General features: G+C 37.5%; 1 protein-coding gene across 1 annotated transcript in view; it reads left to right on the forward strand.

Annotated features, from left to right (window-relative positions):
- Positions 1–349: 349 nt before the first annotated feature.
- Positions 350–19,806, forward strand: part of cacng3b (calcium channel, voltage-dependent, gamma subunit 3b) — a 45,472-nt gene continuing 26,015 nt past the window's right edge. The window contains exon 1 of the mRNA XM_030141109.1: positions 350–2,018. Within this exon, the coding sequence (XP_029996969.1) occupies positions 1,802–2,018 (217 nt within the window). The 5' untranslated portion in view covers positions 350–1,801. The remainder of the gene's footprint in view (positions 2,019–19,806) is intronic.

The following is a 19,806-nucleotide window of genomic DNA, read 5'->3' on the forward strand; positions in this document are numbered from 1 at the left end:
CCTCTGCTTAGGGGGAATAGAATCCTTTTGCTTAACAGAGATCTACTATAACATCCGCAGGGCACTGGCAGCCGGCTGAACTCAGAATGTTCTCTGGTCTCTGAACCGGAGCCCACCATGCTTTATACCGACGGCGGTGCGGCGGAAGGCGGGACATAACGCAATGTCAGCGCGTGATTAGTTCCTGAAGGGCGCGATCACCCGCAAACCCAATCCGTGTTGCGCGGCGCTGCCCCAGGCGGAGTTTGAGGAGACGCGCGGTTAGTTTTAGTTTGTGTTGGTTGGACCGAGAGGAGGAGGAGGAGGAAGACGAAGAGGAGGAGGACGGGGAGGAGGACGGGGAGGAGGAGGAGGAGGAGGAGGAGAAGGAGGAAGCGACGGCTGTCATTTTTTTCATTTGTACGAACGAGCACGTTTCTGAGGAGCAAACCCAGGCGGGTGTAACTGTCCTCCAGGCTCCATCAGCAGACGTTTTATGGGCAGTTTATGATGATTTTTTTATGTATGAATTATTATTTTTGAGGTTGAACTTCGGCGGTAGCCTACGTACGGCAGAGGAAATCTGACGGACCTGACTTGGTCTCATTTCGGTGCCTCTTTAAACTCACACGTCCTTCCTCGTCTCTAATCTGATGAAAAACTTCCATTTATTTTAACGACAGGACGAGCTTCTGTTGGCTTTTTTTTTTTTTTTTTTTTTTTTTAATAAATCTGGATATCGAAGGAAAAGGGGGATGTCAGTGAGTCAACAGCTGGAGTGGGAAACATACGACGGACCTCTCACTCCTGTCTTCATCGCTGGGCTTTTTTCATGCGTTTATTCATTGAGCAGGAAACTGAAGAAAACAGAATAAATGCAGTTTTCTGGCTCTGAGCTGTCGACTGAAGACACCCTGCACCGCTTTGAGAAATCAGCAGTGAGTTTCTAGGGGCGAGCCGCCTCTGTGATGATGTTCTAACAGAAACCCCTTTAATATATGTTTGATTTTTTTTTACACTTGACTTGAGCGGTGCGGTTCCATCAGTCAAACCAAAATAAGCGGATCCGTCGGTTTGTTGTTGTGTTAAAGATGGAGTCCCCCCCTTGCGGACCTTGACTGTTAATGGTTGAGAGATTAATAAGGAAGCTGGAAAAAACAGCAGCAGAAGTTGAGAGAAGAGAAGGAAGGGAAGGAGAAGTGGGGAAGACGCAGCACACAGAGGAGGAGCGGAACGGAAATATCAGCCGTTTGTGGCGGAATAACGCAGCTCACCCTCCCTCACCCCGGGACAAATAAACCGCACAAAAACGGAACCGGGGAACAGGAGACGCACAATGTGGCCCCGCTGTTTGGCTCTTCACTGACTGACTGAAGGAAAGTGAAGGCAGGTTTCTGGAAGCCGGACACAACCGGTGGTCGTTAAACGTCCGGTGTGCGCGCGCGCGTGTCAGTGTGTACATGACGGTGGTTTGTCGGTGAAAACCGGTTTTTGATGCGCGAGAAAGTGACGTGCCGCCCTCCCACCTTCCCGCCCTTTGCCACGAGCCTCTTGTCAACTCAGCGGACAAGGCAACCAAGTATTCCATTTATCTCCCAGTTCTTCTAAACCCTCATTTACAACATTTATTCTCTCTCTCACTCTCTCTTTCTTGTTTTTTTTTTTTTTTTTAATTTTTTTTTTTTTTTTTTTTTTTTGAGTGCCTGTTGTTGAACCCTCTGCCTGACTCTCTCTCTCCAAGTCTCGCGGGATACAAAGGAAATTAAAGGGTGAATCTTAAAGAGAGGAGGAAAAGAGATTAAGACAAACAGGAGCCGCCTATATGAAGATGCTGATGTGTGACCGCGGCGTCCAGATGCTCGTGACGACGGTGGGCGCGTTCGCCGCCTTCAGCCTCATGACCATCGCCGTCGGTACCGACTACTGGCTGTACTCGCGCGGGGTCTGCCGCGTGAAGAGCAGCGGCGACAACGACACGAGCCGCAAGAACGAGGAGGTGATGACGCACTCCGGCCTCTGGCGGACCTGCTGTCTGGAAGGTACGTGATCAGTCTGACTGACTGACTGCCTGCCTGGGTGCCCGGGTCTCTGGCTCTTATAGCCGCGTCCGTGCGTGTGTGCGCGCGCGTGCACGGATGCCTCTTCCTCTCTTTCTGTTTATACTGTTTTTTCCTCTTATGTGTTATTTAGTCTCATATCTCACATCCATATCTCTGCTCCTTTTCCTTCTAAACACCACAGCATCATTGGTGTGCACATTGTGTCACAGCATCCCATAATCCTTGTAACTCAGTACTTAAACAGCTGTCCTCCTCTGAGTTCACCCTCACAGTCCTAGAACACAATAGAGTATTTGGGGCTGACTTGTTGTCACCACACTGCATAGCTGAAGGTACTAATAAAGCACTAACAGGCACACACATAGACAGCTGGCAGTGCTATTAGCCAGTCAGCTGCACCACTAACAAGTACCTGGAACTCTTGCTCACACTGTTGTTAGGAATTTGTTCTGTGAAGCCATCTTGTTATCTTGTTGTTATGAGCCGGCAAATACCAATTTGGGCAGTGTGCCGTAACCTGGGTGGTGCTGAGACCAGGTGTGAAGACCACAGTGTAATATGATTATTCCTTAATCAGATACCAAATGGGTGAAACAGACATCAGACCAGGGACTCACTGCTCATTTGTACCCATGTTGTACCACTTAGATATGATGTCACTCCAATGCTATTACATTTTATCTCCACACTCTCAAAAATAAAGGTACCAGCTTGTACTTAAAAGGGTACAAATGCTTATCGCTGGGGGTGTACTTTTTTGAGAGATATTTCTGTACCCTTTCGAAATGGTCCATTTTTGTACCTTAAGTACTTTACATAGAAAGAAAACTCTCGTATAGTTGATAATGCCATGATGTTTAAAGTTTGAACTGGAGGCCTAATTGAGAAAAAAAAAAAAAAAACAGCATAGGCAAGCTACGGCATCAAGACATGGAGGTGTGAATGAAAACTTGATAAAACAGAGATTATGGCAATAATCAGAGGTTCTAATAAGTTAAATAAATTGTTAGGCTATTATCATTGAGCTAATTGGGCTATTAAATTAAAACACAAATTATTATTAAATATAATATAGAGTAATTACATTATGATATGTAATAAATAATGTGCTGAGCCTATTGTTTTAACTATAATTAGGCCTGCTGTTCAGTTCTCCTAGCCTATAGCCTATTCTCATGGTCTACACACATTTTTTAATGCTGCAGGGTACGTTAAAGTACAAATTTGTACTTTACAGAACTTTGGACCCTTTTTCATAGTTTAAAGGTGCAATTCTGGCCTCCTAAAGACCAATATTGTACTTTTGAGAGGACATTCTTAAAAATGTACTTATAGGTAAATAAATATTCTGATCTCGAACCTCTATTTTTGAGAGTGCAGTAGCCATTGAGACAGTAGTTATAACTTCAAGAATCACATGTTGTGGAGGGGGGTGGGGGGGGTGCATGTTGCCTTAGCACCGATGTAAAGAAGGTGTCATCTTTTAATGGACTCCAAGCAGTTTTAGGAGCCATTACAAGAAGTGCATTTATCACACAAGTGGGAGGGGAATTGATTAAATAAAGAAAGGTGGTTGTAAATGTACTGTATGTAGGCTGAAGGGGTCAAGCTGGAGAGAGGCCAAGAGAAGGATAGAAGAAGAATGGATATTTGATAAGGTTGACGAAACACTTAAAGCTTCAGTAGGCAGCATTTTTTGGCATCTTTGAGCAAAAATTCCGTAACAGCCTTTTAGCATGTTGTAATTCAAGAGGTGTGAGAGGAAAGTGGACTTCTTTACATCTGTTTTTTTGCTTTAAAAGTCTTGATGAAGCATGATGGAAGGTTTTGGCTGAACGCTGGTGTTGTCAACATGGGTGGACTTAATGATCGCCTGCTGTCATGACTTGGTCAGATCAATCTCTACGGCTCAGACCTCAGGCTTGCTACAAAAACAACATGGTTTTAAAGGTAGAGGAGCTCGTTTTAGGCCAAATATCTGCTCACTCTCTCTGCAGAAAAAATAAAAGGGTATTTGCACATATCCTGCCTTTGTAAATGAAAAAAAAAAACAAAGTGACTTGAGCTGATCAATAGTTCCAGGCCAGAGTACGCCCCCTGTTGGAATCCAGCCATTCAGCAACAGGTCCATAAGGGGTAGGGGGAGAATTCAACTGGGGGTAGTAGAGCTTCTAAAAGAGACCTGAATAAAGAATTTACTTAAACAAAGTGACCATTTAACAAGATAGAAATCACAGGGATTGTGTTGGCGTGACATCTTTATCAGTATCAGTCGATTATAGTGCATCACCATGGGAACAAGTGAGAGGTATATGAGCCTGTTTGTTTTAATGTGTATTGGTCATAAATCGAAGCTTGTGCCTAGACATTGGCTGCATGTTTTCTTCTTTCTCATTTTCAGAAATCACTGGTTTACTTTTTTTAGCAGGAGTTACGTGACAGAATAAATTTCTGTTCCATCAACCTCATGACAAATACTATGACGGCACCTCCTGTGCTTATGAATTGAAATGAAAATACTGCAACAACAAGCAGTTTATTCATTTATCAGCATTCTTTACTTGTCAAAAACAGCTGGACCTTGTAAACACATGCAATCCATTTATAAAACTCCCCTCCTCGTGGTGGAAATGAAGAGATTTTGGAGTCTCTGACAATTTTGTATGACGATATATCAGTTATTGCAAGGCTAATTTCTGTAATGTTCTATGTTTTTCTATCTAATACGTTGTTTTTATTTGAAATATTCCAGTGTCATGTGCAGTTGATTTGACTTTGGGGGAATGTCAGCTTTGTTTTTCAATTATCATTAGAGGATTATTCATTGCGTCTAGTTAGAGGGTGTATTTGTGTGTATGTATGTGTCTTGGTACGAATGTGTGTGTCTGATGCAGTCAGACATGACCAACTCATTCTGGGGGGCATAGAAGGCTATTACAGGGCCAGATGGTGCAGGTATGAAGCTTTATTCAACGCACACTCTCATTTACATACAAACTGACACACACACAATCACGCACATTTGTAATTGAAGGAATAAACAGACAAATTCTAGGATATTCCCAAGCCACCAAATAAGCACAGCTGTGGGAGCTGTTCGCCAAGTTAACACAATGTCAGCACAATGTCAGTGCATGCACACGAACATGGACGGACACACAAACAGACGCTAGAACGCGACAAACAAACAAAAAAAAAAATCATGCATATACTGTATAGACACTCATGCAAACACACACACACTCGTCTGTTCCCCTTTTCTCAGTCGGACCATTTATCTATCCCTATTCAGTCATTGCCGAGTCCCAGGGTGTCACAGTTTTATAATTCATAAACGCCTTATAAACTAACAGGAAATGGATGTCTCTGACTGCTGCACACGTGGCTTGTATTCTGCCTAACATCAGAGAGTAAGTGAATGAGAGAGGTGGGGATAGGGAAACATCATGTATGCAGCGTTTTTCAATGTAAAGTGCAGTCATGCATATTCACCGCACAGCATGAAGTACATTTCTCTGTCTGAGTTTCTTTTACACACCAATAAGTTAGTAAGGAAGACATAAAGAAAGCCTTAACAATCATCTAATTTTATGAAAAACAGAGATTCAATATTGCTCAAACTGTTATTGACAGATTTGTTGTGGATTTAGTGTTTTTTTTAATTGCTTATGATTCTATCTAGCGGCTCTATTTATTACCAATATGTCTTATTAAGACCAATAAATGTCAGTGGAAGCTTTTGGCTGTTAACTGAATGCCGTCCCCTGTCTTTGTTCCAGCTAAATGACTGATTTTAAGGTCATCTAACCCACTTTTTCAACAATTTATCTGCTAAGTAAGGATATTAAAAATGATATTACATCCTTTTGTGGTACATTGTAAATAAAGTGGCCCTAAGTTTTAGACTGCTCATTTTTGGGCATTGCTTCATATTAGTCAAATTCTGTGAAATTGGCATGGTGATGAAGGAAATAAATATATAAAAAAATCACACAATATTTCATTGGGATTATGGGAGGCATTTGTTGTGCCACACAATGCTTATGCAAAGCCACAGTAAGTGACACATTTATTGCTGTCCAGAGCTGCATTCATTTTTGGCTGAGATCTTATGTTGATGATGGGAGAGTTCTACTGTGTATAGTCACGCTCTACATAGACAAATCCCAAGCATATCCATGTGGTTCAGGTCTGAACTCCATGGAGGCCAATCCATGTGTGAAAATGATGCCTCATGCTCCCTGAACCACTCTTTCACAATGTGATCCTGATGAATCCTGATATTGTCCAAGGTTATTATCGTTAACGAAAACTAACGTTAACTGAAATAAATAAAAACTGTAATTAAAAGAAAATACAATAACTGACTGAAACTGTATTGTGTGCTTATAAAACTAAAACTTATGAAAATTATGGATAAAATTCCCTTTGTTTTCGTCTTTGTCAATGTTGGATTAATATGAAATCGATGTATTTCGCTCGAGCAATTTTAGCTACTGGCACCATACGACACTTCTCGTCAATTGTCGTTTAGAGTCGTCTTCTCGTCCCCACTCTACCTGGAAACATGGAGACTAACGTTGGGAGAAAGCAGCAGAGTCCTGTATGGGATTTTTTTGAATACGACAGCGAAGAAGATAAAATATACGACAAAACTAAAATTAATACTAAAACTAAACTAAAACTAAGCATTTGGAAAATAACAAAAACTAATAAAAACTAGTAAACCTGCTCTAAAAACAAATTAAAACTAACTGAATTACAGATAAAAAAAAGTCAAAACTAAATAAAACTAAACTAAAATGAAAAATCTAAAACTATTATAACCTTGATATTATTTTGAAATATGTTTGTGTCATCAGCAAAAAACAAATCCACTGATGTTCAGTCCTGGTCATTCAGTATATTCAGGTTCAGCTGACCTCATTTTATAGACATATAATGTTTCTAAACCTAAACTTGACCAGTGACTCAACCCCAGATCATAACACTGCTCCCACAGGCTTATACTCTAGGCACAAAGCATGATGGGTAAGCACCTCTCTTCTCACCCTGATACACTCTGGAACAGGGTCTGTCTGGACTCATCAGACCTTTCATGACTTTTATCCATTGAAACACAGTCCAGTCTTTATGCTCTCTATCAAACTGACGGTTGTTTAAGAGATGTGAAGTTACTCATTGCATCAGTTAGAATGAAAGAACTTGTTGCATCTGACACACATTATTCACTACAATAATTATCCAATAGAAGGATTTTACTTGTTTACTTAGTTAACCCTTTCATGTGTAGTGGTCACCACAGTGGACAGTTCTTCTCCAGCTGTTCTCTTACATATTCATGGGTTTTGTTGTTTTAGTTCCATATCAGCCAACACAGTGTATCCCATAATACACTGACATTCATACCATTACTGTAACTTTACTGTTCTTGATAAACCTGATCTGCAGTAACATGTTTGAGTGTAAATAAATTCCTATAAAAATTGGAAATATGATAAAATGTGAGAAAACATCAGATTAGCTGCATTAAAATGTTTTTATTTCATAGTTTTCACACAGTATATCACTTTCTGATCTTGCGTTTTAAACACATGGTTCTTTGCTCCAAAAATTAAACACATGGTGTCCATCTGAGTGGACATTTGTGGCACTCCATGAAAAATAGGTTCATTTAAAAAAATTCAATTGCATTGTTTTTTCATGCCTAAAAAGGAAGAAAAACAATCAGGAAAAAAATTTTGACTAAGATTCTCATAATTCGTGCATGAAAGGGTTAAATCCTGGATGGGACTGTCTTTTGGTCAGACACTGTTGCAATAGTTGCTGCTTTCAGCCTTTTTATGATTGTTTTCTTCTTCAGTCACACAGATACTGAAACATTGTAGATGCCTGACTTGTAATGCAGTCTATTACAGAATAACTTTATCATCATACCGTTGTATTGTGAGTAAAATATCAGGATTTTCACCCTGAATGCTCATAGATATTAATGATTAGTATATTAAATATACGAATACATAAAGTTATCTTTCAGTATATTGGGGTATGTGGGCTAAGTTGTAGAAAATCTACCATTTGACGCTGACTTTTCCTAATCATAGGTGTTTGCAGGCAGGTAAAGGTGCTAAATACAGTCGCTGAAAAAATGTATTAGACCAGCCTTGTTTTCTTCAATTTCTTGTTCATTTTAATGCCTGGTACAACTAAAGGCACATTTGTTTGGACAAATATAATGATAACAACAATAATAGCTCATAAGAGTTTAATTTCAGAGCTGATATCTAGTCATTTTCCATGGTTTTCTTAATAATAACCAAAATCATTTCAGTTCTTGCATCAATAGCTATGGCATTGTACTGACAAAAACAGTGCTTTTAGGAATTCCAAGTTTTCTTTTCTGTCTGTTTTAGTCAAAAGATACACACATTTTCCATGGTTTTCTTGATAATAACCAAAATCACTTAGTAGTAGTAGTAGTGTAGTTTTATTTTGAGCACAAAGAACCACACAATATGGTCAAACAAAATTTTTCTGCCCTCGAAAAGGAGAGGGAAGAAGTATAACTTATTGACTCCCACCCCTTTTTACAAACTAATAATTAAATTACATCTGCTTCCTTTACTTTGTTTACACACTTTCTTTCTGTATATTTATTATTATATGTATTATATATATATATATATATTTATTTATTTACATTCTGTATATTTTTACAATAACACAAAACATCCATATAAACCATTCACATACACTTTTTTAGTCACCTCACACACAATCAGATTTGCATAATCAACTGTTTTTAATATAAACTATAATATTTATATGCACTTGAAATATTTACTACAAATACAATGATCAATAAATGTGATAATATCTTATCATGATAATTAATTAATTACAATAATATCTTATTTTATGCGTACTTCTGTGTTATAACTAGATATTCACTTACTCAGATAATGTTCTATATTTTGTTATTGTAGTGGATTTATACATCCTTTTAAATGCACAAACTGAAGAAGACATTTTTACGTTTTGCTCCAGATTATTCCACAGATGTACCCCTCTATCAGAGATACACTTCAGTTCTTACATCAATATCTATGGCATTGTATTGCCAAAAACAGTACTTTTAGGCATTCCATGTTTTCTTTTCTTTTCTTTTTTAGTCACATGATACACACAGGAGTTAGTACTTGATAACCATTGTTTTTGATGACTTTTGATGGTCTAATAATTTTTTCCGCGACTGTATGCGACCACTACATATTGCTTTACTTTGTAGCTTGATGTGTAAGCTTGGAGAGTCTTCTCTTTTCCACAGCAACATGAAATGGTGTTTGCCACACTGTAAAAAATGACTGTAGAATTAACACCAAAAAATTGTAAAATTGCAACATAAAAAAACTGTAAGTGACAATACAATGCAAAGTTGTTCATTTGAAAAGATTTTTGTGTTAACGATTAAATCAAATATAGCTGTAGTTTTTACAGGAAGAGTATGTGAACAAAACCAGATTTGTATGTAGAAATGATGTATTTCTATTGTTTTTAAAAAATAAAACTGTAAATTGAAGTACAATGTGATGTCGTTTAAATGACAAGACCATAATGTTGAAATAACAGCATATTTGCTTATATATATATATATATATATATATATATATATATATATATATATATATATATATATATATATATATATATATATAAGTTATTAAAAAAGTGAATGTTTAATGATGTAATATTATACTATTGTATTATTCTATTATACTATTGTAAATTAATGGGTTGGTAGAGTTGGTAGAGCAGCTCGTCCAATAACCAAAGAGTTGGTGGTTCGAATCCTGGCTCTGACTGTCCATATGTCAAAGTGCCCATGGAAGACACTGAAGCCTAAATTGTTCCCAGTTGGACCTGGTGGTTTTAGAAAGTGCTTTGGACACCATGAAGGTGGAGAAAATGAGCCAAATAAGTACAGTCCATTTACCATTTAAATCTACATGTTTAAAATGTTAAATTTACATGTTACTCCACAAATATGTTTACAGTTGGATATGTTTTTTACAGTATTGTTCTGGAAACCACAGCTGCCAGTTATTTGTCCGTAAAAACAACAGGATTTTTTTTTTTTACAGTGCATCTATATTTGTATTTAGTCTTATGATGTGGACTGAGAGGGGGACAAATTCTGCCCTTTTTTCCCACTGATTTTAGCTCCTGCAGCTTTAACGTGTTGTTTTTTTTTTTCTCTTTCATCTACAATTCAAGAGTGTTTGTGTGGTCATGTTGGGATTTCAAGCGTGGAATGAATGTTTGTGTCTGTGCTGACATGTTAAGATCCACCTGTGATAAATGAGCATGAGGAAGCCAGGAAATGAGGAGAGAAGAGGGGAAAGGAGGTGGGGGATGGAGGCAGAGCATGAATGAATGAAAAGACAACCAGAATGTGTGTGAATGAAGCAGCAGGGGTGGAGGACGGAAAGTGATGGATGAGCTGTGCATGGCCCCTGTTTCAGGTGAACCTCTGGGGAGTGTTTGACCACGACGGGGATCTAAATGATCACCTGGTAATAGAGAGCGAGAGACAGAAGGAGAAGGCTTTAAGCAGAAACAGGGACAAAATGATCACCCAGGTGGCTGCGGGAGTGAAGAGAGAATGAAGAAAAGGACCAGGTGGGGTAAGAAATAAATGACAGGGAGGTCACAGCATAAAGAGATAGGCATTCATTAATAATGTGGGGTGTTTTACTGTGGTTTTTATGTGAAGGAGGTAGGCAGGGATGGGGGGAAAAGGCAAGTTTAAGAGAGAACAAGTCAGCACGAAGCCATGCGCTGGATATGATCAACCCCCTTTGAGAGATATGGAAGAAGATGGTGGGCAGAGGATGAATGGAAAATTTATAGAAGGTGACAATGGCTAAGAAGAAAGGAGTGGGTGTTAACTGAAGATGGACACCTGCAGCAGTCATCTCCAGACCTTGAAATAAAGGAGGGGAAGTCGTAGACAGAGCCCAGGGACATTTAGGGATGTTTTAAAAGGAAGCATCAAGGGAGGGAAATGATACGGCAAGGAAAGGTGAAGGGGGAGGAGAGGAGATATCACAGGAAATGAAAAGTTTGATGGGAATGGGATTAAAATCATCAAGTGTGAAAAGGCAACAAAGATGGAGGGTTATAGTAGACGAAGATAAAGCAAATGAAAGGAGCGTTTGACTCGTACCGGCAGGGATCGGGATATCGATGAGAGATGAAGAGCAAAAGCAGGAAAGGGTTCAAATTGAAGATGAACTAAAAAAAAAAAATTGAAATATAACGCAGTAGCCTAGCGCAAATAGGTTTGTGTTCGGCTCTGCATCTGTATCTGTCTTCTGGAGGTTGGGTTCAGCTACTCAGAAACAATTAGGAAAGTGTTTGTTGTTTAGTACTTTAACAAAAAGAGGCCCGTGAAGAAGTAGCTCGTGGGTTTAGTTGTGGTAGAAACTGAGTGGTCTGCAGAAGAACTAGTAGTAAGTTTTGTGATATTAAAGATTTCATAGTTTATTTTGTGTTAGTCCTCTGCATATGGTGGTGTGATCTTTATACTGACAGTTTTATTTACAGGATATTTTAAATGGTTATATATGGCATATTTTATAGTATTATAGTATTATCAGCTAAAAAACACAAAATAATTTATAAGATCACCAAGTGAGATACGTTGCCCATTACACTGTAAACCAGGTGTCTCAAACTCATTATCTTTCAGGGGCCACATTCAACCCGATTTGATCTCCAGTGGGCCGGGCCAGTGAAATAATAACAGAATAACCTATAAATAATGACAACTACAAATTTTTGACTTTGTTTTAGTGCAAAAAAAACCCCACGAAATTATGAAAATACTTACTTTTATAAACTATCTGAACAAAAAAGATGTGAATAACCTGAAAAAACTGAAATTTCTTAAGAAAACTAAGTATAATTTTAACAATGTTCTGCCTCAACTTATCATTTCTACATGTGCATTATGGATCAGATCTACGAAGACGCTAAATACTGAGTAACAGGCAGAAAATTGTTAAAATTGTGCTTAATTTTCTTTAGACATTTCAGGTTGTTCATATTTGTTCAGGTTATTCACATTTTATTGTTACAGAATAGTTTGTACATGTAAGTATTTTCATAATTTAATGTTATTTTTTGCACTAAAACAAAGACAAAAATTTGAAGTTGTCATTATTTATAGGCATAATGTAATATAATTTTTTTCACATCAAACCAAGAAGAAATGTTGTCATTATTTGTTGTAGGTTATTCTGCTGTTATTATTTTACTGTAGATCATATTGGTCTGTATGTGGCTAACTAAAATGAGTTCAACAGTCTTGACTGTGGAATTTTTGCACTTTGCAAATTCATCCCGCGGGCCACATTGGAACCTTTGGCGGGCCGCATTTAGCCCCCGAGCCGCATGTTTGAGATCCCTGCTGTAAACAATGATTTTGCTAAAATACCTGATTTTACCCGATTCACTTAAATTCGATACAGTGATTCCAAATCTGAAAGCACATCAGGGTCTGGAGTTACGCACAGGCCATTACTTACCATTCAGATGCCTTCAATACCTGAAAGAAAAATCTGGTGCAGTACACTGATACAAAACTGAAAGCTGGAATTGTCATTAGAGCCGAGTTTGGAGAACTTGTAGGTGATCCCATATTTCCCCCCTCGAAAATTAACAGCATAGGAGTGATTTATGCAAGTGGGGCAAACTGTTCCGGTCAACCATAGAGCTCCAAGTAATGATCAAGTAGTTACCCAAAGCATATGAGCCTATGGGTTGCAGAATGTTGCTCAAAATTCATTTCCTCCTCTTGCACTTTGATTTTTCCCACTAGTTTGGGTGATGTAAGTGACGAACATAGTGGACAATTTCATCTAGATATTTCTGGAATGGAAACTCGGTATCAAGGAGCTTCAACCCAAATATTATAGTGATTAATGTTGGTTCTACAGCATGAAACTGACACAACCCACAAGACCAAGACACCCTGTCTGAAACATTTTAGTACAATGTTGAGCCAAGCCGATGGTGTCTGTACATGACCAATACCAGTTTAACAGTAAACATCTTCATATTATTAAAACTAGGGCTGCACGATATTGGAAAAAAACTGACATTGTGATTTTTTTTAACCCTGCGATATATATTGTGATATGAAAAAATACTCAGGAGGATATAATAGATGTGTGGTGCCGACGTAAATGGTCAAACTTACCAGTTGTGTTTCCTCTTGTTGTGGCAACTAGGGGTGTGTATTGGCAAGAATCTGGCACTACAATACTAGGATCACAATATGATATATCGCGATATATCAATAGTTAACAAGGTGATATTTTTTGTGTTGTTTCTTTTTTTCTTTTTTTTAAAGATTTTTTAAAGAGTTTTAAAGATTTATTTCCTGGAAAACTTATAGTGCAGCATTTGGATAAATAAAGTTTCAACATGCGGCTTTACCAGTACAGAAAAACACACAAATAAATAAATAAATAAATAATGTTTTACAGACATTACAGTTTAAGATCCTGCTTAAATGTTCGTATTCTATTGCGAAAAGAATCCATAGTGTTCAGTCCCTGAATCATCCAACATCAGAACATTATTTTTGTGCATTCCCATTAAAAAACAAACAAATATTTGCCTCTTTCAGACAGTAAAAAGTGCTTTTAGCATGCTTTAAGTATCCATTATTTAACAGAACAGCATTATCAATGTCAAAAAACTACATTTATGACCTGCAATATCACAATAGTACTTTTGTAGTAAACAAACAACAGAGAAAAATACCTATGTGAATATAGAAATAAAAGAGCTTGAAAACCAAAAACCAAAAATGAACCTCAGCCATGTCTGCATTTCAGTACATACCTAAAAATATCGATGCAGTACTTTTTAATGTCGATACAGTATTGTGAAGTGAAATACTGCGATATATTGCGATATTTTCTTACACCCCTAGTGGCAACAGGTGCAAGGTGACACAGAACACGTGTTTCAGTATCATCCTTCTTGTAGCCGAAATAATTTCAGATAACTGACATTGCTTTTCTTTTTGGTACCAAGTCTTTGTTTTTGGTGATTTTCTCCTGTTCGTTGCTCATTTTTCAATATTGTTACCAGTGAATCACTCCAAACTGATTAAGAAAGATTGTGATTAGTGGATCGCTGTGCGCAGTGTGTGTCAGGTACCCTTGAAATTAGATGAGAACACGTTGAGTTAATTTACCTCCTACATTGCAGGACCTGCGATGTGACTATTGCGCACACGTACATCGCGATGTTTACTTTTTATTTAGATTTTTGCACAGTATAAAACAGAACAAAACATCTGAGACAAGACATAAATAAAAAAATAAATTACACCACATAGTATTATTATTGTTACAAATATTATACTACATCTATAGATACATTGCCAAATATCGAAATATTCATATATTTGTATACATATGCACACATCTATATAAATACAAAACACCTCATGTCAGGGCTTATAAGAGCAATTCTCGTCAAAAAGTTTTTATTTTTTTATTTGTTTTTGAAGATAATCATCCGTGATAAATGACTGTCTGTAACCGAAAAACAAAAAATATCCCTCAAAAGACAAAAAGCAGGAATTCTGTATTTATTCAGTTCCTTGTGGTATCGGACAGAGATGAAATAATATCTAAACTAGAAAAGCAGTTGGAGAGCGCAGACCTCCGCCAAGGCAGTTCAGTGCCCCCCCCCCCCCCCCCCCCCACACACACACACACACACACACACACACACCGATCACCACCAAAATTTAATCATTTGTTCCTTGTGCCAGTATCAACATTTCCTGAAATTTTCATCCAAATCTGTCCATAACTTTTTGAGTTATCTTGCACATGGACAGACAGACAGACAGACAGACAAACCAATGCCAGCAAAAACATAACCTCCTTGGCAGAGGTAAAAATATAAAGAGTCTGAGCTCAGAGCATGGAAATAACTTCCATGTCTGTGTGTGGCATTATTCCAAATAGTAGTAGTGGCTCTGTTAAGTCAAACTGGCAGGAGAAACTGTTTAGAGCTGCTGCATCATGTTTGTTTTTATTATAAATATTGATATTTGAAACCAATGTGTCAATTACATGTCACAGTAGGAAGTATTATGACATGTTCCTGTTGGGATCTTTAGTCCCACCTCTTCATAATAAACTGGAATATACTGTACTGACTAACTCCTGGATGAGTCACAGTGAGTATTGAACTCAGCTAAAAGAAAAACCCAATCAAGCTTTTTATGGAACGAAAATGAGTCATTAGTGTCATTAGTGTTTTTGATGAATAGGAACAGATAGAGCAGAGATACTAAAAACCTGACGAGTCTTCCTAAAGCGTCAAGGCTCTAAAAACAGCACATTAATGGTCATTGTTGAGAAATGAAATATTAAACAAACATATATGGAACTGATGAATGTTCTGCTAATGGGTAAAAGTGAGGAGAGCAGGGTAGATGAAAGATAAAAACCGAGGAATGACTGGATGTTTAAACATAATAAAATAAAACAGACTAAAGGAAAGACGATAAGAACATTTAAAACAGCACAGAGATGTTTCGAGCAAAGAGAAAGCAAGAGAACATTTGTGGAAGGATGGACTGCGAAAGGGGGAAAAGAAAAGAAAGAGAAGAGGTGTGCAACCAAGCAGAACCTGTCTCGTTCTTTTTCATCACCCATCACCGTGGAAACTAGCCTCTTCCTCCCTCTCCCTCTTTCTCTCTCTCTCTCTCTCTCTCTCTCCTCCGCCTGGAAAGAGGTAATCAGAGAGGGCGAGAGAGGTAGAAATGCATGGAGAGAGCGAGGACGAGGCACAGTCACCCACACCGAACTGTCAGAGGCGCTCTGAGGAAACAAGCAGTCCAGTTTGCTCGGCTTTTCAACTTTCCCCGCTTGCTCGCTCGCTCACTCGCTCCTCTACTTCTATTCTGTTTTCTAGTTGACAAAATGCTTTATATTCTGGGTGCATGTGTATGTGTGTGTCTGTGGCGAGGTGGAGGTTTGAGACAGGACGCTCACATTTTGTACAACATCATATGATTAGGAGCAGCTCACCTGCAAACAAAACTATAGAGATATTCCATCTTACTTACTGGCAAAAAAAAATGGGTTTGCATTGAGTCCATTTCTGGTTTGGACGGTCCGAGCCGATGTAGGAGTAATATACAGGGTTATTCAAAAAGAATGAACCGATTTCATGATGCAATATTTTAATAAGGAGAAGCAACAGAAAACTCCAACCAAGTCACAAGTATTCTACTCACAATCAACTTTTAGTTCCTGTCTGACAAGTGTTCAATGTGACCACCACCTGCAGCAACATCAGTGTGAAAAGAGAATTCCTCCCAGACATGTATCAGCATATCACGATCCGCTGTGGAGATCAGGGGTGTCAGACTCATTTTAGTTCAGGGGCCACATAAAGCCAAATTTGATCTGCAGTGGGCCGAACCAGTGAAATAATAACATGATAATATATAAATAATGTCAACTCCAAAATTTCCTCTGTTTTAGAGTGAAAAAAGTAAAATTATGCGATGAAAATGTTTACATCTGCCAACTATCCTTTTAAAATAATGTGAATAATATGAACAAACTGAAACTTCTTAAGACAACTAAGTGCAATTTTAACAATATTATGTCTCAGTTTATCATTTAAATGTGTAAAGTACAACATACAGATCACAGTGGATCAACAAACACACAAACATTTAATAACAGGAAGAATATTGTTAAAATTACACTTCAGGCATTTCAAAATGTTCATATTTGTTGAGGTTATTCATGTATTAGTGAAATATTAATGTAAATACAGTAAAATGACATGAAAATGTTTGCATCTACCAACTATCCTTTTAAAATAATGTGAATAACATGAACAAACTGAAATTTCTGAAGACAACTAAGTGCAATTTTAACAATATTATGTCTCAGTTTATCATTTACGCATGTGAATTATAATTTCCAGATCACAGTGGATCAACAAACACACAAAACATTTAATAACAGGCAGAATATTGTTAAAATTACACTTCAGGCATTTCAAAATGTTCATATTTGTTGAGGTTATTTGTGTATTTGTGAAATGTTAGTTTGTTTTAGTGTAATTACAGTAAAATGACATGAAAATGTTTACATTTACAAAGGGAAAAATTTGGAGTTGTGATCATTTATAGGTTGTTCTGATAGTATTTTACTGATCTGACCCACTTGAGATTAAATTGGTCTGTATGTGGAACCTGAACTAAAATGATTAATATCTTCAGTGTAATTTTTCTATTTCACATATTCATCCCAGGGGCCAGACTGGACCCTTTGGCGGGTGTGGTGGTGTAGATCGTGATCAATGCTGCTGTTATTCAATGTTTAAGGTCATCAAGTTTAGTGGGTAGCTTGGAACAGAAACGCGATCTTTTACATATCCCCACAAGAAAAAATCACACACAGTGAGGTCTGGGGATCTCACAGGCCAAGTACAAAGACCAAGGTCTTGGGCCCCCTTCTGACGAATCCATCACTGGGGCACTTTTTCATTTAAAAAAGCTCAAACTTAGAAAACTCCTCTTTCTTTCTTTCAAAAGTCTTTTTATTAATAACAGAACATGAATAAGACATTCATTATACAGGAAGGAGATTTTTGATTTTCTAAACAACATCCACCCATGACACAACACATAACCCTACCCAGACATGAGCAGATACAAACAACCACTACAAAAAATGTATGAAAAGACAGAATGAAAATTATAAAAAATATCAACAACCATGTTTAAACAGCATTAATAAGTGCAGTATAAAAGAACATTAAAAAAAAATAAAAAGACAAACTCCTCTTTCAAATGGTCACTGACTCATTCCATGACGACGCTTGAGAACTGAAGCAATGCGTCATGAATTCAGTTCATTCTTTTTGAATAAACCTGTATTATTATATATATCTGATGGTGATGGCATTCAAACTAGTTTTGCATCACTAACAACACTGCAACATTGTGAATATAATGTTATTATACTGTTATATAGTATTTTCCCAAAAAGACTAATAAAGCTATGGGTTTCTGACAAACCATAAGTGATTTACTGCCGAGCCGAAGCCAGTAACACAAAGGAGGATCACATTTCAGCAGAGGGAGGGGAAGATGTGCATGGTACATGTTGTGTTTGTTTACTAGAAAGTTTGTTTGTTTTTTGGGGCAACATGAGAGGACACATGAGATACTAAAACCGCACCATTGAGGCGATGAAAGAAATGAGCCATACAATGTACACAAGGCTGGCTGACCTGACTGGGATACAGCTTGAGTCTCTGATAGACATCCTCGATAGATGCAGCACTCCCACCTCTTATTATTATTATTATTATTATTATTATTATTATTATTATTATTATTATTATTATTATCAATATTATTATTATTATTATTATTATTATTATTATTATTATTATTATTATCAATATTATTATTATTATTATTATCACCTCAATGCCTCTCCTCTGCTCCTCTACAGCAGCAACAGTGAAAACTAGCTGCTATTAGCTTAAAAACATCAACAAACAACTGACTCAAGGCATAACACACACTGTGACAAAGACTTATTGTAAATTTCCTAAGTATTGAACATTTAGTTTATATGGAAGCTAAACAAAATTACGTGACAAGATCATTTACAAGAATCAAGTATCTAATAAGAATGAACATTTTACTACTTTACAACTTACTTTACTATTACTTCCTATCACAAAGTGGACTGGAATTGCTAGGCTCTCAGTCATGTGCTTTAGCAGTCTCCTTTCTTCTCTTCTTTTTTTTTTTATTTGCAAAAAGTGACACATACACATATTTTACGTAACCATCATTTCACACAACAATAGCAGACAACACATAAGATGTAACATATACAAAGATACACACACACTCCTACACATGCCCCCCCCCCCCCCCCCCCCCCCCAAGTTGGCCATGACTTTGTCAAAAATGTAGCTGTCTTTGTAAGATCTGTGTATTTTCTACGTCGTCATATGTCCAATAATCTTTGTATATGTTTCTTCTGGAAGTGCAATGGTGAGTGGTTCAGTCTATTCCTTGGCTTGATAAAAAAAAAATGTGAATGATGATTGATAGAGGAAGTATAGTAGTCTGAGGTTATTTTAGAACCTTTTTTGTTCATATGGGTATCTGGGTGACAAAGTGTGTTTGTATTAGCTTGGGTTAATATTAACCATTATCATGATCAGCTCTTGTTACAATATTTTCTCCTCCACCTGATTTTTTAGCCTTTTTGTGTAACCAATCCTCCTCAGAAAACACAGGAGTTATTTTTGTATTGCTTTGCATTTGTAACATAATTAACCACACTTTTGGAAGATACAACAAACAGTATCCTGCTGAGAGAGGCATCAGAAAACATTGGCATGGATAATTTTAGAAGGCAGGGACAAATGACCTATTTTGTCACTTAAAAGGGAGGACTTGCCGAACTTGGTGCTCACACTTTGTTTTTCTTTGCAGTCACATTCAGAAAACACAAAAAAAACCCAAAATTTTCCACTCTATTAGCATAGTCTTTCCTGCCAGGCATGTTTCTGTTTTAAGGTTATTTGAGGGTAAACCGAGCCCTGTGGTCGTAGCATGTGCATGTGACATTGATACAATACTGTGAGAAACTCTCCGACTGTATCATTGCCGCGACTGTTT

The sequence above is a fragment of the Sphaeramia orbicularis genome, chromosome 8 (genome assembly GCF_902148855.1).
Source record: "Sphaeramia orbicularis chromosome 8, fSphaOr1.1, whole genome shotgun sequence".
Classification (NCBI taxonomy): Eukaryota; Metazoa; Chordata; class Actinopteri; order Kurtiformes; family Apogonidae; genus Sphaeramia; species Sphaeramia orbicularis.